The sequence below is a fragment of the Exophiala dermatitidis genome (assembly GCF_000230625.1).
Source record: "Exophiala dermatitidis NIH/UT8656 unplaced genomic scaffold supercont1.3, whole genome shotgun sequence".
NCBI lineage: Eukaryota > Fungi > Ascomycota > Eurotiomycetes > Chaetothyriales > Herpotrichiellaceae > Exophiala > Exophiala dermatitidis.
Window position 1 is genome coordinate 2,886,023 of NW_008751648.1, and position 21,070 is coordinate 2,907,092.

Sequence of the window (21,070 nt, forward strand, 5' to 3'; positions counted from 1 at the left end):
AGATGGCTCATCTAATCAGATCAATCACAACCAATCAATCATCGGAATGTGTTCCGCCTTTGTTTTGTTCCTGGACGCCGGCGCCACTACGATTGAGGCGGATGGAGTCACTTCCCAGGGACGTACGCGGCGACAACTTTGTAGGTAGTACTAGTACTGTATAGTTGACGGGATCCCGAAAGTGCCGACCGCCAGAGCCGTCCGTATATCGGGTGCCCGGTGCGAATACGATACTAGTGTATGTATATATATCAAATGGTATAAATTAATAATAATGCTTTTGACCACTTCTTGAGTGATGGTATGGTGTCTAGAGGCAGAAGAGGACTTGGAGTACCCGTAACAGAAAAGAAAAACGATCAGAACAAGAATCACAGACAGGATAGAAGTCAGGGTTCAATTTCAAATTCTTGGTGCCGGTGCCAGTGGTGGTGGTCCATTCTGTTTGCATTTGCGCTGCTGGTGGTTTTACATGTCCGATACCATTCTTTCGTGACGGACGTGGTACATTGGGATTGGAATCGGGATTTCGAATTCGCTGCATCAGAAACACGACTCGGACTCGGACTCTCCAAGAATTTTGGCAGTGAGACAGCGCCAGGAAAAGAGATGTCGAACGTTCTCAAGAATGTCGTTGTGGTTGGAGGGAGTTATGTTGGACGGGTAAGCAAGCCTACACCACCCCCCCTTTTTGCAAAACTTGAACCCGATTTCGAAAAGTATACGCGACTAACGGATCATGTATCACTTCTGCAGAACACGGCAAAGGAATTGGCGCAGGTTGTGCCGGCGACGCATAGGGTGAGTACCTACTGATCCAAAGGACCTATATACCTGGGACCGCAAAGTAAAGCAAAGCGACTTTCAGCCTCCCACTGCATGAAGAGATACATGCGGCATCCTTGTACATGGTCGCATCATGCAGTGGGAAACAAGACAGTTTATGCCTCGTTGGCACGAAACTAACATGATGGCATCCCTAGGTTCTCTTGATCGAGCCACATAGCCACTTCCATCATTTATTCACATTTGTAAGTGTCGGTCCCCTTCCGTCCCCCTACCGATTCAGGGACAAGCTCTGGAGCTTTGGTCTGCAATGAATGCACAAACTGACGCCACCGGCGTGTTCTTCCACAGCCTCGCTTCGCCATCGTCCCAGGCCAAGAACACAAAGCCTTCGTCCCCTACAGCGGCCTATTCACCGGCACCCCCAACAGCACCAACCACGCCGTAATCCAAGCGCGCGTACTGGCCGTCCAGCCACGCCACCTCGACCTCGACCGAGAATGGCAAGGATCCAAGCAACTCCCTTTCGAATACCTCGCCCTAGCAACCGGAACAACACTCACCGAGCCCGGGATGATGAAGAGCGACGAGAAGAAACCGTCCGTCTCCTACCTCCAGTCCCACCAAGCGATGGTCAAACGGGCAAAATCGATCATCATCGCCGGTGGGGGCGCCGTAGGCGTACAAATGGCCACCGACCTGAAAGAATACTACCCCGACAAAAACATCACGCTCGTTCAATCCCGGAACCGCGTCATGCCTCAATTCCACGAAAAGTTGCACGAGCTCGTGTCCCACCGGTGCCGCGACCTAGGAATCAACCTTATAACCGGCACCCGAGTCGTCATTCCCCCGACTGGATTTGTTGATAATGGCACAGGCAAACCCTTCGACGTCCAATTGACAAATGGCAAAACCATCCCCACAGAACTAGTGATTCTGGCCACGGGTCAAAAACCAAATAATGCTCTAGTCGCTGGACTTGACCAGTCGACGCCAGGGTCGCTGATTAACCCAGAGAACGGCTTTCTTCGCGTCCGCCCGACGTTGCAGCTCGCTGACCCAAAATACCCCAACATCTTTGCTGTCGGTGATATTGCGGATACGGGGATCCAAAAGGCCGCGAGGCCGGGCATGGCGCAGGCCCAGGCCGTGGCGAAAAACATAAAGGCGATGATTGAGGGCAAGGAACCGACGGAGACGTATGGTCCGTATCCGGGCGCCATTCATATGACGCTGGGCATGAAATATAATATCATCTTCCGAAACCCAGACAAGGCGGCTGGACAGACGGAACCCATGGTCGTGGAAAGGCAAGAGTAAGTTTGAAGTTCTCGTCCAAACGACATCCGTCTCCCTCCCCGTTATCTGAAACGAAACCAGACCACCAAACTGACACTGACACTGCTTCCCGCATCTAGTGGCCAAGAAGATATGGGAGTCGAGGGCTTCTGGGAGAGACTGGGAGTCAAGGTCAACGACCCTCAAGAATATCATTTATAAAAAGAACTGCCCGGTGGATTCTCTATTGCAATGTGCCACTGCATCTCCGTACTGAGTACGATTTCCATGGTATTGCTTGTGGAAAAAATGAGCTTATCGGAAGTTTGAGGTTGCAGGCATAATAGATGCAGATGCATAATCCCGGACTAGGCGATATGCAAGGTTAAAGGAATGGTGCCTGGGGGATTGTGAACACATGGACTGCTTGTATAACATGCTCTTGAGGCCTTCATTTCATCCTACCATGTAGGACTCTTCACGACTTAGGAGACGACACACGCATGCCTCTAGCAGGATAGTAAACCGGCGGCATATAAATATGTTGCATGGCACGCTTCCTCTTCAAGCTGACTCTTAGCAAGTGGAGGTGGTGAAAATGATGCTGAAACAGCTTGACCTAAGCCATGCCGCCATGCTCAATCTTTCAGAAGCTCTTCAACTTCTTCTCCCGTCAACCCTAGGAGGTAAATCAAGTCGAGCATGCTTTCGTGGACGTTCAACCTCGCCGGTGCCTCCATTTGTACTTTGGACTTCGCATTCAAAGCCACGCCCAAGCCAGCGGTTTGGAGCATAGGCAGGTCGTTGGCTCCATCTCCCACAGCCATTGTCTGCGCCAAGGGGATGCCCTTGCCAGAGGCCAGACTGATCAGGAGATTTCGTTTGTGCTGAGCGTCCACAATCGGATGGTTCGGGTCAAGTTCGCCTGTCAGAGTCTTGGTGTCCGGGTCTACAATGAGATGGTTCGCAAACGCGTGGTCAAGGCCGAGTTGATGGGCTAGCCAGTCGGCAAGAGGCTGAAATCCGCCGCTCAAGACAGCTAGAGTAAATCCCAGTCGTTTCAGACATTTGCATAACTCCTTGGCCCCAGGGGTAATGACAAGCTTTGGTTTGAGATGTTCAAACACGTCACTAGGAACCCCCTTCAGTAGAGAAACCCTTTCCTTCAGCGAAGCGGAGAAGTCGAGTTCGCCGTTCATTGCACGCTCCGTGATGGCAGCGACTGCCTCCTTGACACCGATAAAGGCTGCAATCTCATCGATCACTTCTTGCTGGATCAGAGTGGAATCCATGTCAAAAACACAGAGCCGCTTGTAGCGACGGTACACAGTGGACGGCTGCAACACAACCTCACAATTCCATTCGCGCTCGAACTTATAGATCGACTCGTGTTTGGAGATAAGGGAGAAAGGGAGGTATTCCGGATTTGGGGGAGGTGAAAAGGTCACTTCCACGACTCTGGGCTTGCTTGAATCGGGGGCAAGGCATCGATGGGACGAAGTCAATCGCCTTTCCTCAGACTTGTTGTGAATGAGCAGACTGTCGAGGGTGGCTAGAAAGTGCGTCAAGCATAGTTGAGAGATGTAGGCTCCGTAGAGATGGTCGAGTGGCTCGGGTTCAGGCACAGGCGGTTCCAGCGGGTACTCAGAAATGCTCGTTGTCGGCGCTGAACCTTCTGCGATCTCAGGCAAGGGAATAGAGTCAGTCGGTCGAGCCGGTGGTGACTGGTCTGGATGGACATGAGCGTGTCGCGGAGCGGCGGAGTTGTAATATATCGTGGCAACCAGTTTGGCAGGATTGCCATGCTCGGGAACACAATTGGTGTGAGAAATGGTATGAATAGTCCCGCTCTCTTGACTGACGATAGGTGATGGAGAGATTGCACTGATAGATCTTCTTTGGGAAAGCGAGCCATGGTGGGACACAGTAGAGCGCGGACTTCGAACGGGCTGCTCCAGAACACCGTCAATGCTCGTCGTGGGCCCTGACTGATGGGATTTGTATTCGAGGTGATCATCGAGGTAGGAGGGGCTGCGTGCCAGAGTGTCCTTGCCCAGTGTGGGTTTGGGGGAGCGAGGTGAAGGGGGCGCCATTTCTCAACTTGAATGGCGTTGACCTCGCGGTCGTGCTATCAGCTGTGGTATAGGATCGTGGATGTTGTGGATTGAACCATACATGGACTCTACCAGCGCGCACTTTGTCGAGACCGCGACGCAGAAAAACCAAAGTCAAAAAAGGAAGCTGTTGCATTGGCTGCAAAGCGACGTCATCGGCTACTAACCCAATGCAGGAACGCAAACAAACTGGAAATGGATGGAACGCGAACCAATCCAGCATTCAGTTACTAACCACCACTTGAACGAACTTACTTATTGTTGTTTCATGTCTGACTCTGCTTAGGTACGGTAGACTGAGCAGAGTGAGGATTGCCGGGGTAGACAGTATGCTTTCCACACAGAACCGTAATGCGACTGCATACTCGCAACCTTCGCGCAAGACACGCGTAGTGATATCCAAGATCCTACCTAGGACGCTCGATCCAGTGACAATGGTCACGCCCAGCATCAGCTACACTTTAAGAACTCTGCTAGACATTATCAAAAGGTGTACTATAGTACTTCGGACAGTATAACACTGTTTCAATAGAGCGGTCCAACCCAATGTCGACTTCTCAAAATCGGATATCGCCCACGTGACGACAAGTTGCACGTGATTTTGCGACACGTGACCAGCGCTCCCCGCACAAATTCAAGTCACTTCAAACCTGGACTCCGTCTTCGTCATTGTGAGCTACACAACAACATGTTCGAATCACTCGACTGCGGTCAGAGGGATGATCATACTACTATTGAAATGCAAAAGCGGGTGTCGACCACTGGCCGAGGACAGAAAATCGTCAAATCTTGGCTGAATGAGGTGCTCGGAGAATCCAGGCTTCAAGGCAGCAGCGCGCTGACCGACTGCCGGCTCTGGAGTGGCCTCTGCAAGAGCCGGAGCTCTGGCCCAGCTTCCACACGCCTTCGATGCAGATTAAAAAGCATGATGAGACGGACAAATGGTCCATCGTCCCATTCTGACCGGAAGAGACAACCAGTCGACCTCGTTGTTGAAGGGGCGCCGACCCACTGAAAAGAATGAGCCTCCATCACCCAGCTTTTGCCATCGATGGCGTGATTGCACGTGACCGTCCGATGTCGACTTTTCTCACCATTTTGACGCATCTCGACCGGCACTCGGTGTCCTGCGAGCCTCTCGACATCCGAACGTGATCCACAAACTGAATTGCGTGCTCGAACAATGATATTATCTTACGGTTGCGACGGTGGATTTGTAAGGGTAGCACCACGGAGTAAAAGGGAAGAAGGACCTAGCTAGGTAGGTGGGAGTTTCAGCTCTTTCATCATCATCATCCTCGTCTGCCTGATCCAACTCAATCAATCCGTTCTTCGTCTGCCCGGGTCTTCTACCTCTCTCATACTATCCCTCCTCTGCTCCCCAACGCAACCCAAGCGCCCTAAGCCCCTGTTTGCCATTATGTCTTCTCGAGCCCAGTCCCCTAGTGGGAGAAGCGACAAGAGTGGTGCAGACTCAGGGTATGCCAGCGGCAACAACAGTGAGCTGGGGCTGCCCGAAGTATACTTTACCAAGCCTCACCTGAAATTCATCAACCGACAACTTCAATTCCTCGAACCAGAAGAGATTCTTCGATGGTGCATCACCACCCTGCCACACCTCTACCAGACCACCGCCTTCGGCCTGACAGGTCTCGTCCAACTTGACATGCTCTCCAAGTTGAAGGTACCTCGACCTCAAATGGTTGATCTCATCTTCATCGACACCCTACATCACTTCCCCGAGACCTTGGAATTGGTGGAAAAGGTGCGGGCCAAGTACCCTTTGATCAACATCCATACCTTCAAACCAGCGGGGGTTGAAACAGCAGAAGAGTTTGCTGCCAAGTATGGTGACAAGCTGTGGGAGACGGACGAAGAGAGGTATGACTACTTGGCCAAGGTTGAACCGGCCGAGCGGGCATACCGTGAACTTCAAGCCTATGCTGTCCTGACTGGCCGACGAAGGAGTCAGGGAGGTGCGCGAGGCTCTCTGGACATCATCGAGGTTGATGAGGCCGGCTTGCTCAAGATCAATCCATTGGCCAACTGGAGCTTCCAGCAGGTGCAACAATACATGAAGGACAACGATGTGCCTTACAATGCCCTCCTAGACCAAGGTTACAAGAGTGTCGGTGACTGGCACTCCACTCAACCCGTCAAGGAGGGTGAAGATGAACGAGCTGGTCGATGGAAGGGTAAACAGAAGACCGAGTGTGGCATTCATAACCCTCGTTCCAAGTACGCGCAGTTTTTGATGGAACAAGAGAAGAAAAGAGAACAGGAAGCTTTGGAGCAAGCGTTGCAAAAGGTCAGCATCCAGACATGATGATGTTTGGAGGTCTGTCTTTTTGCATTGTGAGCATAGCGTCGGCGTTTCGGGGATTGGCGTCAGCAATAAGTTGGGGAAATGCCAGTGACTTCTGGCCTGAACGTTTATGAGTGGGGGCTTGTGCTACGTACCTTGCATACTAGTACACGACGTCAACGCAGGGCAAAATAGAAGGGACCCGGCAAGAGAAAAGCCGCGCCGCTCTCCTGAGAGAGTACGCACAGTACGGAGAGCTTGTACATGAATCAAATATTACCTACTGGTAGACGAAGTAGACGACCAGATGCAAGGCATCACCCATATGAATTATTTTCAAGAACTACCTAAGGAATGGACATAGCTGCCATCACGCCATAACTTATTAATGTAGTAGTTGGGTGTCTCTTGACAGCTGTTCTGATTACGACCTCATGGCGCAGATGCTGGTCGTGCCAGTTGGCCTCGTTGGTCGCCTGTGTCACGCGTTCCGAGTCGTCGACTCTTCTCGTTCTCCGTGTTCTGTTTGACGGCGAAACCATGCCAGCCAATGCATCGGATTGATGACGAGAAAAACGCTATAGGACGCAGAGAGGAGACGGTACGCTTAGCGATCAAGACCTTGATCTTCGCGTAAGCTGATCTGGAAACTCGTCCTTGTGCAAGCCGCTGAGGACAGGCAGGTTGATGAGCTTCTTGTCCGTCAACAATATGGTAGACAGCGGGCGCTGCTGCCAGGGCCCGCTAGGAGATCTGAGGAGTCCCCTAATCCTCTTATCCTGAACCGTCAGGCATGCCCGGCCACTGGGGCCGCCCCCCTTTGTCCGCCCAAGCCAACCGGACAGGCTAGGGCACCTGTCGGACAAGCGATGACAGGGGGGTGAGTGGGCGGTGATGCCAGACGGGCCTACGTGGGAGCTCGATTTTTCCACGCAGCCCTGTCGATCCGAAGTGCTGAGCGCGGAAGGCGAAAATTTGTTCTGCCGCCAGGCTTCGCGGCGGCGGGGGGTCTGGTCTATGCGTGCCCGCCAGTGTTTCTTATTCCTATTACTGACTATTTGCCTGACGCGGCCTTGCCGTCTTGTTGCTGCTCCGCAACGTACATATATACTCGGGAGTCGGGGGTTAGCCAGGCGGGTTGTCTCTTGCTTCTTTCCTTACTCTATTCTTCCCTATATACACTGCTCTGAATTTGTGGGAACATCTTCCACGTCGTCTCTGTTTATATCGCCATGGCCAACCCACCGCATGGAGGAGTCCTGAAGGATCTCCTCGCCCGAGATGCTCCTCGTCATGATCAGCTGGCCGCCGAAGCTGACAGGTTGCCTGCCCTCACCCTCAATGAACGCCAGTTGTGCGATCTCGAGCTCATTCTCAATGGAGGCTTCTCTCCGCTGGAAGGGTTCATGAACCAGCAAGATTATAATGGCGTGGTGGAGAACCTGCGTCTCGCCAGCGGACTGCTGTTCAGCATGCCCATCTGCCTTGATGTGTCTGGCGAGGTCATTGAGCGTCTCAGCATCAAGCCTGGCGCCCGGATCACCCTTCGGGACTTCCGAGACGACCGTAATCTGGCGATCTTGACCGTGGACGATGTCTACCAACCGGACAAGCAAAAGGAGGCACAAGAAGTCTTTGGGGGAGACCCGGAGCACCCGGCCATCGTTTATCTTATGAACAGCACCAAAGAATACTACATTGGCGGAAAGATTGAGGCCGTCAACCGCCTGAACCACTACGATTATGTTGCTCTGCGCTACACCCCCGCCGAGCTGCGTTTACATTTTGAGAAGTTGGGATGGTCGCGTGTGGTGGCTTTCCAGACCAGAAACCCGATGCACCGGGCCCATCGTGAGCTGACCGTGCGTGCTGCTCGCGCGCGCCAGGCCAACGTCCTCATTCACCCCGTGGTCGGTCTCACCAAGCCGGGTGATATCGACCATTTCACTCGTGTCCGTGTCTATGAAGCGCTCATGCCCCGGTATCCTAACGGGATGGCCGTGCTAGGGCTGCTCGGTCTGGCAATGCGTATGGGTGGCCCCCGCGAGGCCATCTGGCATGCCATCATCCGCAAGAACCATGGTGCCACTCATTTCATTATTGGACGAGACCACGCCGGTCCGGGCAAAAACAGTGCCGGAAAGGACTTTTATGGTCCGTATGATGCCCAGCACGCGGTCGAGAAGTACCGTCAGGAGTTGGGTATCGAGGTCGTGGAGTTCCAGATGATGACCTATCTCCCGGATACCGACGAATACAGACCCAAGGACGAGGTCCCGGCGGGAGTCAAGACTTTGGACATCTCGGGAACGGAACTGCGAAGACGCCTCAAGGTGGGCGCACCTATCCCGGAGTGGTTCTCCTATCCCGAAGTCGTCAAGGTGCTGCGGGAGTCGCATCCTCCGCGTGCCAAACAAGGGTTCACCATTTTCCTTACCGGCTATCAGAACTCTGGCAAGGACGCCATTGCACGAGCATTGCAGGTGACCTTCAACGAACAAGGAAGTCGTCCAGTCTCTTTGCTGTTGGGCGAAACCGTCCGCCATGAGCTGTCCTCCGAGCTCGGTTTCACCCGAGAGGATCGGGATATCAACATTGCCCGTATCGCCTTTGTCGCTAGCGAGCTGACCAAGGCCGGTGCGGCCGTCATTGCTGCGCCGATTGCACCCTTTGACGCGGCGCGCAAAGATGCCCGCAAGACAGTGCAGCAATACGGCAGCTTCTTCCTGGTCCACGTTGCAACCCCGCTAGAATACTGCGAAAAGACGGATAAGCGAGGCGTGTATGCCCGAGCCAGGAGAAACTCCATTCAGAACTTCACCGGTGTCAATGATCCGTACGAGACTCCTGACGATGCCGACCTGACGGTTGACTGCGAGAAGCAATCCGTTCGGAGTATTGTGCATGAAATTGTGTTGATGCTTGAGTCGCAAGGGTTTTTGGGTAGCGTGTAGATAGAGGTCCATATAGGTGATAGACTATGCAAGCTACGACAGGCTGTTGGGTTTCTCATGTGGATGGGTACACATGATAGATGGGATAAAAAGAAAGAGATGCTGCTGTTGAAGCGTACAATCTTCCTCAACATGAATGAAAATGTCATGCTTCAAAACTCTGAACAATAGGCTGCTCTTCCGCTCGCTGTCTGATTATGCCAGGGACAAATAGTAGTACTACGAGTAGTGCAAACTGGTAGTCCATATCTACTGGAGGTATACACTGTAGTATAGTAGTGCCAGGGGCGTCTCTCCGCAAGGCTGGCGAATGGGACCGCAGATCAGGCGCCAAGGAACGCGTCAAGTGGCTGCGCTGCGCTGCGTCTCGGACTGACAGGTCAAGTTGAGCTCAGCCATACAGTACCTACTACTAATTAGTATCATTATTGATTGCAGCCGAATGACCACATCGCTCATCCAGTCCTTCCCGTCTGTTTCTCGACGCAACATCCTGAACCCTAATAGGCATTGGAAGCCTGCCTTTGTCCTTCAAATACCTCGCCCGCTCCCTGAACCGATCCTAGCCCAGATCCGCCACAATGTCGGACGGCGCACTCTTCAAACCGGAGAAGGACTTCTCCAAAGACGCGGACAGGATCCTACCAGAGGCAGAGGCACTGGCAAAGGTACAACTGCCGTCGACTTTGGGAATATTGTACTAACATCCATCTAGACCGACCTGCAAAAAGCTATCGACAAGATCCTCCCTCTCGAAAAACAAGCCAGACAGGTATGTCCGCATCCTCCCCTTGTGTCCACTCGAGCAGACCAACTAACCGAAAACTCAGTCCTCAGATCTTGCCACCACATCTCGGTGCCTAGTTACCATCGTGACATTATGTAAAGAGGCGGGCGACTGGAGTTTACTGAATGAACAACTTCAACTGCTGTCGAAGAAACATGGACAACTCAAACAAGCCATTACCAACATGGTGCAGACAGTTATGGGGTTCCTGGACGACACGCCAAGCTTGGAGACCAAGCTCAGTGTCATCGAGGCGCTGCGGACGGTGACCGAGGGCAAGGTGGGTGGCGGCATTGCCTGTTTTTGAGACACCCTTTTGATTAACGTAACGGCCAGATCTTCGTCGAAGTGGAGCGTGCTAGAATCACACGGATACTGTCGAACATCAAGAAAGAACAAGGCGACATCAAATCAGCATGCGACATCCTATGCGAGTTGCAGGTTGAGACGTTTGGATCGATGACGCGGCGAGAAAAGACGGAATTCATTCTCGAACAAGTGGACCTATGTATACAAAACGACGACTGGACGCAAGCAGGCATCCTGAGCCGCAAAATCGGCACGAAATATTTTGCCCGCAAACCCAAAAAGACGCCGGAGCAGTTGGAAAAGGAGAAAAAGGAACGAGAAGAAAAGGAAAAGAAGAGGTCGGCGGATGAGCCTCCGCCAGAGAAGGAAGACGACGTGACCGACCTCAAACTGCGGTATTATGAACAACAAATCACGCTGGCCAAACACGAAGACAAATACCTCGAGGTCTGCAAGCATTATCGACAAGTCCTGGACACGGAATCTGTCGAACAGAACCCAGACCAGCTGCGGGCCGTGCTCCAGCGAGTCATCTATTTTGTTCTCCTGGCACCTTACGACAATGAACAATCGGATCTCCTGCACCGCGTTGCACAGGACAGCCGCAATGCCGACTTGGTGCCTAAGGACGCGGCGCTGCTCAAACAATTCACCATCCCCGAACTGATGCGCTGGCCTATGATTGAACAACAATACGGCGACCATTTGTGTTCGACTGACATCTTTTCCAAAACTTCTGATGCTACCGATCCCAAAGCACATACCCGATACGAAGCCCTGCGGCACCGAGTGATTGAGCACAACGTTCGTGTGATTGCAAGATACTATACTCGCATCACCTTTCCGCGTCTGACCGAGTTGTTGGATCTGTCGGAGGAAGAAACGGAGAAGTATATTTCCGATCTTGTCACGAAGAAGACGGTGTATGCCCGTATCGACCGGCCTGCGAGGGTGGTCAGTTTCGAAGTCAAGCGGGGACCTGATGAGATCCTGGATGAATGGGGTAATAGCATGAGAGGACTGCTGGGGTTGCTGGAGCGAGTTGGGCATCTCATGCAGCGAGAGGAGATGATGGCTCGCATCCAGCCGGGTCCGGAGAAAGAGGGCAAGAAAGTCAAGGCGGCGTCGTAGATCACATCCTGTGGCGGCATTTGCCTTGCCTGGCGGGTTTAATCGAGGTAGATTCTTTATTAGACAAGACATTGGCCCGTCGATGAAAAATGGACTGTATGATACTGTATCTCATGTTTCCATGGTAGTGGACTCATATCGGTTCTCAGGACGATGATATATCGAGACTACGACTACGAGTGCTGGTGCTGGTACATAGTACTGGTACATTGGTGTCCGGTTCGGTCGGGTCTCGTCTCTACCCTGATTTTATTCCCTGATTTTATTCCCTGATTTTATTCCCTGATTTTATTCCCTGATTTTATTCCCTGATTTTATTCCCAATTATTGTGTTCATATATAGGTGAGTATAGACGGGAATTGGATTCTATCAATTATTCGCTTAGTTACTTTGCTTTGCTTGACTAAATTAGACTCGCATTCCGTTGTTCTCTTTTCTTCTCTCAATGCAGGCAAACTTGTTTTACTTTAGGCAGACACAAGGAACCATAGATCATGGTACTGATATTGGCAATATCCCCCCGAGTAATAAACACCTAGCTCTCTTGCTGTTTCAGATATGGCTGATAGCCGGTACCCATCTGACTGCTGTGACGGCATTAAAATCTACTGTAGCTTGACTAAACCCGACCAAAAGCATATATCATGCAACACTGTAAATGCAACTAGGTACGCTGCATTGCCATCCGACACACATTTCACATCTCACTCATGTATCTTTCTCATTTCCTTCCAACATCCACACGTATCACCTCAACATCCTCCTCCGCCGCTTCCCCATGCTCCAATTTCTGATCCGTCCCAATAAGTCTCCACACCCGTTTCTGCGCCCTCAATTCCGAAACCAAGCACGCAATATATCCCAAATAGAGACACAAAACAACCCCGCCCACCACGGCTTTGGCAATGCTCACTTCGTGGATCCCGTACATGAAGTGGCCGCGGATCTGGGGTGGACAGATCGCCTGAGACGACGGTACCAAGTTTGAGTTTGAAGAACCGTCCAGAGACTTGTGGTTCGACGTTGAGGTGGCTAGTTCGCAGTGGATCCAGAAACTTAGATTTGTGATCCAGCCTGCCACGAGAAGAGAGGAGAGAGAAAGGATGGAGAAGTAGATTGTGGGACGGGACAGAAGGGGATGACCCCGAGTGGGAGTGTTACTGTTGTGGTGTATGACGATTTCGAAAAAGAGGTGGATGATGCTGATTGTGGGGGTGGTGAGGGTGTAGAAAAGCAGTGCAAGAAGTGAATCAGAGGATGAATCTGAGGATGGAGAGGTGTCTCGCAGTGCCGGTGATCGTTGAAACAACGAACTGTCAGCCTCAGCGGTGCTGTTTTGTGCAAGCAAGTCCGCAATGTCGGTGTGTGGTTTGGCGACGCAGTATGCGTAGATGGAACCGAGGATTAAAGTCGTGAAGACGAGGGTTAGGAGGATTGGAAGGATGATTGTGCGGAAGTGGTGGAGGCGACGGAGGGATGGGGCTCGTGGTAGTTGACGGTGATGATGCTGGTGGTGGTCTTCTGAGTCGAGGTCTGATGGGTTGGTTGTGTGATGAGCCTGGGAGATGGGAAAGCCGTCGCTTGAGTCGACGCGGCGGGTGGTGAATTTCATGGTTCTTTTGTCTCGAATTCAAGTTTGCTGACTCGGAATGGAATTCTTGTAGTGGTGTGTGTGTGTGCCTGTGCTAGGACTCTTCGGATGGCGGATAGTAGAGGGCGTTGATTCTGGATTATAGGTCGAACGGGGGAAGTCTGACGACTCGTCCACAACGTATATATGACTGTGAGAGCGACCAGCGCAGAACAGAAACGAAATAGACCCGTTTCCCGTAGAATGAATGTAAACAGAATGCCCAGCACTGCAGTAGGAAATAAAAAAAAGAAGGAAAGGAAAAGAGATAGGAAGCAGACCACACAGCAGAAAGCGATACTGCAAGTGAAAGACCAGCAAAAGCGAGGCGAGGCTCAACTACCTACATAGACTTGCCTCTTATCTATCGATTCTTCCGTCTCTCAAGATCAAACTCTGACGCACCTTTTTTCCGTTGCGGTCAGTGAGTGGTCGACGGTCAGCGGCAGATGCCACAGACAAAGTCGGCTTGACCCAGTACCAGGCTACCAGCCCAGGCTATTCATTGCATGAATAGAAGGCCGGGCGAGGTCAAGTAAAGGCAGCAGACAACATGATGCTGCAGGCCTTCAGCCGCGAGATGGCCGCGGGTCGAACCTATTCTTGTCGTCTGTAGTTGTGGCCTTTCGCGCGTGGATCGCGAACTCAAGGCAGTCAAGGTGTATCGAGAGCCAATGGATCATGGGCAGATCGCACCAGCCTCGACAATGACCACTGGCGCATGTTGCGGCGGACGGCATTCGGGAACTGACCAGGCGGCTAATTGCAAGGCAAGGCGAGGCAGAACAAGTTACCGCGATGGGTGTCTAAGCCCCGGCCACTGCGGTTTGATGTTTCAAGGAACAAACAAAGAAGCAGACAAAGAAGTTGGACGGGTGGCCCGGTTTCATGTTGTTGTTCGTGTTTGGCATTGGCGCTTGGCGAGAGATTGGCCGGAAGCTGAGCTGAGAGGAAGTTTGCCAACTGCCTGTGAGTTCCTTACCGCCGAGCAGCGACTGGTTGGACGAGGACATGGAATGTTTTTCTTCTTGTCGTTTGATGAGGCCTTTCTCCTTTCTGAGCCTCTGACGTCTGCTCTGTCAACTCGGTCATCGAGATCGAATATCGTCCAACAAGCGAAAGATGCGTTGACGGGTTGGCCTGGTCTATGCTGATACTCGAGCCACGATCGAACACCTGACATGGCATCAGCTGGACTTGAAGAGACAATCGACATCATTTCGAACAATGAGACGATTGTTGATACCACGGCAGGCACTGGTTACAAAGCGTGGCAGACAATGCGCCGTAATGGTTCGGCTTTATGGTTTTTGCCGCAATTCACATCCTTTCAACATCATCTTTGTCTTTCCTGACGCTGCCATATACTCTTTTTTGGTACTCTTCTTTGGAGCCGCTCAAGTAAGCTAGTGCTTCTGGCGGTGCCAGCAGCTGATTGTGCTGCGAGGCTGGATCAACGTGGAACTGTCGAGAGGGATGCTTCACCTACGAGATATACGCACTGGCTCGACAAAGACCGCTTTATAAACCATCTCGGGAACAACGCCCGCCTTGTAGGCATTCATTCGCTTTTTACATTTCAATTGCCTCGCGCACAGTGCCCTACTCCTTCACACACCGAGTCGATTCTCCGTATATACATACCTCCCTCCATCGCCATTGCTCACCGGTATTCTCACCACCATCAACACCCCAGCAAAGTTACAAGAGTTTTAACACTCTAACGCGAAATGGATCCGTCCCCTGCTCCCAAGGGCTTGGGAGACTTCGGAAAACTGCCACCTGAAATTCGAGTAAGTATCTACAAGCAATGTGTCAATACATGTTCGGCCGATGCGCTAACTCGTGCTAGTCGAGCCGTCCACGATGAAGTCGACTTTTGCCAGCACGACGACTTTGTGCTGACCTTCGACATTAATCCTCGACGGCTCATGTCTGTGGTTACTTGCCTCAATGAAGAAGGAACGCCATGGACGGCGGAACCGGAAAAAGGTGTAAAATACATCGACACACGATGGCATCATACCAAAGATGAAGATGTCCATATCCCCGTTCCCTTTGAGAAACTCAAGGCGATCAACATCGACATCCACTCGCCAAATGTGCACGATCCCGGTCAACTCGTTCAAGGCTGGCACCAGGTCACCCGGTTCCTAGACTGGCTGTTGCCGGATTGGACCGATTCTGGGAGAGTACCTCAAGGCCAGCACGACATCTTCCCAGCAAGAACTAATACCAGTCTCAATCTACCGAATGTCCACGTCCGGATTGTCAGCACCCCATCTGCAGGCTTCCAGCATAGTATTGTTGGCCCGTTGCGCGATGTTCTGATGCCAAACACCGACGAGCCCAACCAGGACGAGACGGATTTTGAGGAGAGCGACCTGGCAATTCTTTTAACCCCGTTCCGTCGCATGCGTCGTGCTCGCTCGTTTACGGTCGAATTGCCCACTGCCATCAGCGAACTTCAAAACCCGTCCCTGCAAAACATGATTGCAGAGTTGACTACACTGGCGTGCTCTCGGGAGGATTTCGGCCTGAGCTGGGAGAGAGACTCGGCGATTATGGCCGAGGAACACAAATGGCATACCTGGCTGAATTACCTTTTAGATGACCTCGATGGCCCGAGGGCAGCTCAGCTTCGACGGTGTCGACTCTACGTGTGGTGTGCAGGCTATGAGCAGATGAGGATGATCCAGAAGGACGGAATCGAAGACCAGACGCAGGATGCCGCATTCGGTGCTGGGGACGTCCATTTTACCCCGGATCAATTTGAGCGTCTCTATGGGCGGGATATACGTCGATATGGTGCGAAAACCTTCCTGCATCCATCGACGGTGGCTACACTCGAGTTCTACGCGGACCCGGACTCGACTGAACAGCTGGTGTCATTTGACAAATTCCACCCTGCAGGGTTTCCGCGAACCTCGTCTGACGAGTTTCAAGAATTGCTCGAGGATGCAGTCCGGAGGATGGATGCTGTGGTCCAACAGACAGGTGGACAGCTTCATCTGGCGGGATCGAGGTGTCGTGGATGTGAGCAACACCGCAGGCACCGACGAGACAGACTGATCGAGCTAGAAGAACAGGGCTACATTGAGCAGGCGGAGAACGAGGAACTTGCGTTGGATCAAGACACCGAGATGGCCGATGTGGACTAGAAGGAGAATTGCAAGACAAAGGAGAGATGTGAGAGTAGAAGTAGGGGCAGAGTCTGAGGCAAGGCGCTGGCGTCGAGTCCAAGACATAATGCAATCTCTGTCTTTGGACAACCACAATTTATTCTGTTTTTGGTTGAACATTATATGATAGTTATTGGGTGATAAGCTATACTAGTAGCATAGTAGTACATTGTACGCTGTAGTACTGTATCTCACGTTGTCCGATATCTTGATAGACATGCGTTGCTGTGGCTCAAGTTCCCGGCCTCCACTTGCACCGGTTCAAGTTTGACGCTCCGGAAGTTCGGCACGAAAGTACAGCAGCTGCCAGGGGGTTTGTCTCTTCCGGCCACAAACCACCATGACTAGCAATACTAATCAATAAATGCTGGCCATCATCGCGCCATTGCTGCCATCGTGCCTCGTACGGAGGGTTTTCAGATCAACATATACCCGAATCGAGTCAGAGCAGGAGTCGTCATGTACGAGATGGCAGGGCTCGGTCCACTCGCCTCCCTCGCCGCAAATCTCTGCGTGCTATTGCTACCCACATTTTTGCCCAGTCCGAACGGATCTGTCCCGTTGCCCTTTGCCGTCCATGGGCGCCGGCTGTTGTTGTTGCTCCAATGTTCGGCCATTTAGCTAAGTCTCCGGGTGATTCTCACGGACACTTATGGCCACCGGTGACTTTGGGAAAATTCCTCATTCTCAGGACGACGACCACACTGTCTCCTGTAGGGCCGATTGAAACCTTCAAAAGGGATCGACTGGTGTTCAGACGTGATCAGTGGCCCTGCAACAAGGCTGCGAATCATACTCTGGTCCCCGTACACTGCCCAGTTTTTTCTCCCGTTCGGCTAAGACCGAGACACGGCCGACTGACTGTCCACTGCCCACCATGAGTTCTTCCACCATTCTCGACGACGACGTCGAAAAGGAAACCCAAGCACAACGGCCCCATCAACCTGAAAGACTCGGCCTGACCCGGACACGGTCGTCTCTCGACGAAGCGCTTGATGCCGCAGCCAATATCGATGAGGACGAGCATGAGTCTGGGCCTCCAGTAAACAATACCGCCACTTCACCTGCGGATCATGCTCCTCCTCCAAACGGTGGCTTTCATGCCTGGCTCCAAGTGGCCGGCTCCTTTTTTTTGTTTTTCAATTGCTGGTATGTGTTGCGCCTCGTCTCACTGTTGTAAGACTAAACTGTTTGTGTACAGGGGAACTGTCAACGCATTTGGTGTCTTCCAGACATACTACGAGACCAATCCATACTGGCACGAAAGCCCCAGCAATATCTCGTGGATCGGCTCCATCCAAGCGTTTTTGCTGCTTCTCGTCGGTGTCATCACCGGCCCAGCTTACGATGCAGGTTACTTCCGTGCCCTTGTCACCACGGGTGCCATTCTCATCCCTCTGGGCTTCATGATGACCTCCCTGGCCAAAGAGTACTGGCAGACCATGCTGGCGCAAGCACTCTGCATCGGCATCGGCAATGGCTGTCTCTTCATCCCTTCAGTGGCCATCCTGCCGCAGTATTTCTCCACGAAAAAAGCCCTGGCCAACGGTATTGCCGCCGCCGGCTCCAGCGTCGGTGGTGTGATTTATCCTATTGTTTTTCGCCAAGTCGAACAACAACTCGGATTTGGCTGGGCCACTCGAATCATTGGTTTTATTTCTCTGGCCACCGTCTGGTTCTCCGTGCTGGTCATGAAGCCTCGCGTCATGCCAAAGCATAAGCGACATCTGACCGACCTGGCCGCATTCAAGGAACTTCCATACACGCTCTTCTGCATCGCCATGTTTTTCGGGTTTATCGGCTTTTACGGCCCCATCTATTATATTCAGACTTATGCGATCCAGAAGCACATCACCACCGAGCATTTGGCGTTTTATCTGTTGCCCATTCTCAACGCCGCCAGTGTGCCCGGTCGCATCATCCCTAATTTCATTGCCGACCGTACGGGACCTCTGAACGCCTTGATTCCTTGCGCTCTCATGACCGCTGTACTGGCCTTTGTCTGGATCGCTGTCAAGAACCTGGGTGGGACCATCGTCTTTGCGTTGTTATATGGAATGTTTTCGGGCGGCTTTGTCTCCATGCCTCCGGTTGCCATTGTCAGCTTGACCAAGGACATGCACAAGTTGGGCACTCGGATGGGTCAATGTTTCTTCATCAGCGCTTTTGGGTTGTTGGTCGGCACCCCTGTGTCCGGCGCCATTCTCAACAATTCGGGAAAATGGATCGGTGTTCAGTTATTCAGCGCCATCACCATTTGCATCACTGGATGTTTGTTTGTCTGGGCCAGGATCGATGCTGTCGGATACTCGTTCAGGAAGCGAGCTTGAAAAGGAAAAATCTGTTTCTGTTACAACAAGTCGGCATTATTCAGCGTGCATGTGCATCTTGCGAGTTGGCATCATAGAAGCGGTTTTGAGGCGTTCACTTTTACTTTGGCACTGTGGGACTTGATCACATTGAAGTGTAATTTTACGATTGGAACAAGTCAGAAGCAGGAGCAAGCGTTGGCCAAACAAAAGAAAGACACTCTTAATTGACGCGTCACACGAGATATTCATCCTCCAAGTCAGAACCCCAGGTTCTCATCTCCGCCTTTTGGAAATGGACGTTAGTCGGCCAGGACAGTGAGACAGGTTCAGACAACCTGTCCTCATCGAAGGTCATGGCATTTCATTTCCGTGTTCAATAGCCGGGTACCAGGATCTCAGCAATATTATACCACAGATCATAGCATTCTCATGGCATGATTTCACAACAGATCGAGAAACGGAGGAAGGACGGACGGACGGATGGACAGACGGACGACCAACTGGACGAGAACGAGTGGACGCACGTCTTCCATTCTTGCGGCTATGTGGGTGCAACGAGTTTACTCTGCTGTCACTATCGGTCGAGATCTGGGTTGGTGAGTTAGCAAAGAGAGTCCTTTTCAAAGAGAGCATGGAAATGGCACTTCAAAACACCCTGAGGGCTTTGATGCGTCGAACAAAAACTGCAAAGTGACACTATCAATATCGGAGGAGACGGGAAACGGACAATACAGTTCCAACCAGACAAAAGGGGAGTCTCGGTCGACTGGGTTTGAACTTGTTATGCCCTACGGTGGCAATAGCACGAGCGACCAGATTCCAGATCTCGAATTGAATTCAATCGTACAGCTTCCCTATTCAAGATAAACTACAGTGCCACTCGAAAATGGAATGAACCACATCGCAGGGAATCAGTTTTCTCCTCAGAGTCACCACCAACCCATCTACAGACTACAGAATACTGTCTACTGTCTACCGTCGACGTTTACATCTTATGTACCACTTGAGTCAGATTTCAATCAACATGGAGGATGGGAACCAATCTCATACCGTACGAACAGATTCAAGGAGAGTTTGGATCCATTCTTCGTTCGTCTGGAGAATGACATTCAGATCCATCGGGGAGTTGGTGACTTTGGCTTTGTCGGCCTGGCCCATCTCTTTTTTCTCGTTTTTGTGGCCGTTTTTCGTTTTCAGTCGAGACATATTGCACCCTCCAGTTGTCATGGCACGGTATATGCTATGCTGTCATACAGTACCCTCCCTGCACTGCCCTTAATTTCCTTGCTCTGAATTGCCTTGCCTTGCCTCGATCGAACTATCCTGCCCCTGTTGTCCTAATCTACCACGCGATCGGAGACCAGAGAACTGAGAACCGAGAGCTGGAGACGGGTGCCGAGTGACGACGGGTGATGTGATGAGTGACGATCTGGGTGATAAGTGATGGGTTACGAACGAACGGCAACGACAATCAATAGTCGTTCGTTGTTAAAGGTTTTTGTCTGTCCGGTCGTTCGCTTGTTCGATTTCTCTTCGCATATAACCTCAGCCTGCACCTATTTTTACACTACAATCCAACCAGACCACTGCTTTCCGACGCTTTCCATCTCCGTTCTCATTCTCTGCCGATATCTATTCTGTGCATTTGTCCCAAAAGAAAGTCGCCTTCCGAATCTACATAAATAGGAATCATCTCCTCTCCGCAGCCCGGATACGATACGTCTACTCCACCACGTCCAGAGTCATCTACAGTCCGATTCGAACGAAACAAGACGAGGCCCTCGACCTCCCTGTCCTCCCAAAAAGGAAATCTCTTGGTTCTTGAACCAGAGTCCGAGTTCCTCCTCTCCTCTTCCAGCGACCCGGTGCGGTCTACATACAGTCAAGGCCCGGACTGGCAGTACAACTCAAGGTTGAGTTTGTGCAGCATGTCCAGCCCCACCCGCCGCCGAGAAGACCGCGAACGAAGACGAGAAGAACGAAGATGGGCACGAAGCCAAAGACACGCCCATGCCCGTCACGATGACCACTCCCACTCGTACTCCTACTCCGACCACTACTATGACCGCGACCACGACCAGGATTACAACCACCATCACAGAGATAGGGACAGGGACAGGGAGAGGGAGAGAGACAGAGACAGAGTCAGGATCAGAGATGACAGAGACAGGGACAGGGACAGGGACAGGGAGAGAGATCGAGAGCGGGAGAGAGATCGAGAGCGGGAGAGAGATCGAGAGCGGGAGAGAGATCGAGAGCGGGAGAGAGATCGAGAGCG

General features: G+C 51.9%; 8 protein-coding genes across 8 annotated transcripts; 6 read left to right on the forward strand and 2 right to left on the reverse strand.

Moving 5' to 3' along the window:
* Nucleotides 1–166: 166 nt before the first annotated feature.
* Nucleotides 167–2,715, forward strand: HMPREF1120_04041 (amid-like NADH oxidoreductase). The gene is made up of 5 exons (XM_009158145.1): nucleotides 167–663; nucleotides 757–801; nucleotides 984–1,031; nucleotides 1,138–2,105; nucleotides 2,208–2,715. Exons 1-5 carry the CDS (start codon nucleotides 304–306, stop codon nucleotides 2,287–2,289), a joined length of 1,503 nt encoding a protein of 500 aa, XP_009156393.1. The 5' UTR covers nucleotides 167–303; the 3' UTR covers nucleotides 2,290–2,715.
* On the reverse strand, nucleotides 622–4,307 carry HMPREF1120_04042 (phosphoserine phosphatase). The gene has a single exon (XM_009158146.1). It carries the CDS (start codon nucleotides 4,158–4,160, stop codon nucleotides 2,706–2,708), a length of 1,455 nt encoding a protein of 484 aa, XP_009156394.1. The 5' UTR covers nucleotides 4,161–4,307; the 3' UTR covers nucleotides 622–2,705.
* Nucleotides 4,308–5,601: 1,294 nt separating this feature from the next.
* Nucleotides 5,602–6,507, forward strand: HMPREF1120_04043 (phosphoadenosine phosphosulfate reductase; the record flags this gene model as incomplete). The annotated part of the gene is made up of 1 exon (XM_009158147.1): nucleotides 5,602–6,507. One exon carries the CDS (start codon nucleotides 5,602–5,604, stop codon nucleotides 6,505–6,507), a length of 906 nt encoding a protein of 301 aa, XP_009156395.1.
* A 1,211-nt stretch (nucleotides 6,508–7,718) lies between these two features.
* HMPREF1120_04044 (sulfate adenylyltransferase) lies at nucleotides 7,719–9,440 on the forward strand (the record flags this gene model as incomplete). The annotated part of the gene is made up of 1 exon (XM_009158148.1): nucleotides 7,719–9,440. One exon carries the CDS (start codon nucleotides 7,719–7,721, stop codon nucleotides 9,438–9,440), a length of 1,722 nt encoding a protein of 573 aa, XP_009156396.1.
* Nucleotides 9,441–9,832: 392 nt separating this feature from the next.
* Nucleotides 9,833–11,940, forward strand: HMPREF1120_04045 (26S proteasome regulatory subunit N5). Its single transcript, XM_009158149.1, has 4 exons — nucleotides 9,833–10,108; nucleotides 10,156–10,212; nucleotides 10,271–10,507; nucleotides 10,564–11,940. Exons 1-4 carry the CDS (start codon nucleotides 10,022–10,024, stop codon nucleotides 11,665–11,667), a joined length of 1,485 nt encoding a protein of 494 aa, XP_009156397.1. The 5' UTR covers nucleotides 9,833–10,021; the 3' UTR covers nucleotides 11,668–11,940.
* Nucleotides 11,941–12,153: 213 nt separating this feature from the next.
* On the reverse strand, nucleotides 12,154–14,124 carry HMPREF1120_04046 (uncharacterized protein). Its single transcript, XM_009158150.1, has one exon. It carries the CDS (start codon nucleotides 13,278–13,280, stop codon nucleotides 12,390–12,392), a length of 891 nt encoding a protein of 296 aa, XP_009156398.1. The 5' UTR covers nucleotides 13,281–14,124; the 3' UTR covers nucleotides 12,154–12,389.
* On the forward strand, nucleotides 14,106–16,659 carry HMPREF1120_04047 (uncharacterized protein). Its single transcript, XM_009158151.1, has 2 exons — nucleotides 14,106–15,091; nucleotides 15,151–16,659. Exon 2 carries the CDS (start codon nucleotides 15,230–15,232, stop codon nucleotides 16,457–16,459), a length of 1,230 nt encoding a protein of 409 aa, XP_009156399.1. The 5' UTR covers nucleotides 14,106–15,091; nucleotides 15,151–15,229; the 3' UTR covers nucleotides 16,460–16,659.
* A 186-nt stretch (nucleotides 16,660–16,845) lies between these two features.
* On the forward strand, nucleotides 16,846–21,021 carry HMPREF1120_04048 (MFS transporter, MCP family, solute carrier family 16 (monocarboxylic acid transporters), member 10). Its single transcript, XM_009158152.1, has 2 exons — nucleotides 16,846–17,629; nucleotides 17,682–21,021. Exons 1-2 carry the CDS (start codon nucleotides 17,358–17,360, stop codon nucleotides 18,808–18,810), a joined length of 1,401 nt encoding a protein of 466 aa, XP_009156400.1. The 5' UTR covers nucleotides 16,846–17,357; the 3' UTR covers nucleotides 18,811–21,021.
* The last annotated feature ends 49 nt before the right edge of the window (nucleotides 21,022–21,070 follow it).

Excerpts from the sequence above, each read along its gene's own strand:
- HMPREF1120_04041 (XM_009158145.1), top strand. The coding sequence starts at position 304 with ATGGTGTCTAGAGGCAGAAGAGGACTTGGAGTACCCGTAACAGAAAAG. Across the intron at positions 664-756 it reads GAGGGAGTTATGTTGGACGG|AACACGGCAAAGGAATTGGC; the intron begins GTAAGCAAGCCT and ends TCACTTCTGCAG. Across the intron at positions 1,032-1,137 it reads TCCATCATTTATTCACATTT|CCTCGCTTCGCCATCGTCCC; the intron begins GTAAGTGTCGGT and ends GTTCTTCCACAG.
- HMPREF1120_04042 (XM_009158146.1), bottom strand. The coding sequence starts at position 4,160 with ATGGCGCCCCCTTCACCTCGCTCCCCCAAACCCACACTGGGCAAGGAC.
- HMPREF1120_04045 (XM_009158149.1), top strand. The coding sequence starts at position 10,022 with ATGTCGGACGGCGCACTCTTCAAACCGGAGAAGGACTTCTCCAAAGAC. Across the intron at positions 10,109-10,155 it reads AGGCAGAGGCACTGGCAAAG|ACCGACCTGCAAAAAGCTAT; the intron begins GTACAACTGCCG and ends ACATCCATCTAG. Across the intron at positions 10,213-10,270 it reads TCGAAAAACAAGCCAGACAG|TCCTCAGATCTTGCCACCAC; the intron begins GTATGTCCGCAT and ends CCGAAAACTCAG.
- HMPREF1120_04046 (XM_009158150.1), bottom strand. The coding sequence starts at position 13,280 with ATGAAATTCACCACCCGCCGCGTCGACTCAAGCGACGGCTTTCCCATC.
- HMPREF1120_04047 (XM_009158151.1), top strand. The coding sequence starts at position 15,230 with ATGTCTGTGGTTACTTGCCTCAATGAAGAAGGAACGCCATGGACGGCG.
- HMPREF1120_04048 (XM_009158152.1), top strand. The coding sequence starts at position 17,358 with ATGAGTTCTTCCACCATTCTCGACGACGACGTCGAAAAGGAAACCCAA. Across the intron at positions 17,630-17,681 it reads TTTTTGTTTTTCAATTGCTG|GGGAACTGTCAACGCATTTG; the intron begins GTATGTGTTGCG and ends GTTTGTGTACAG.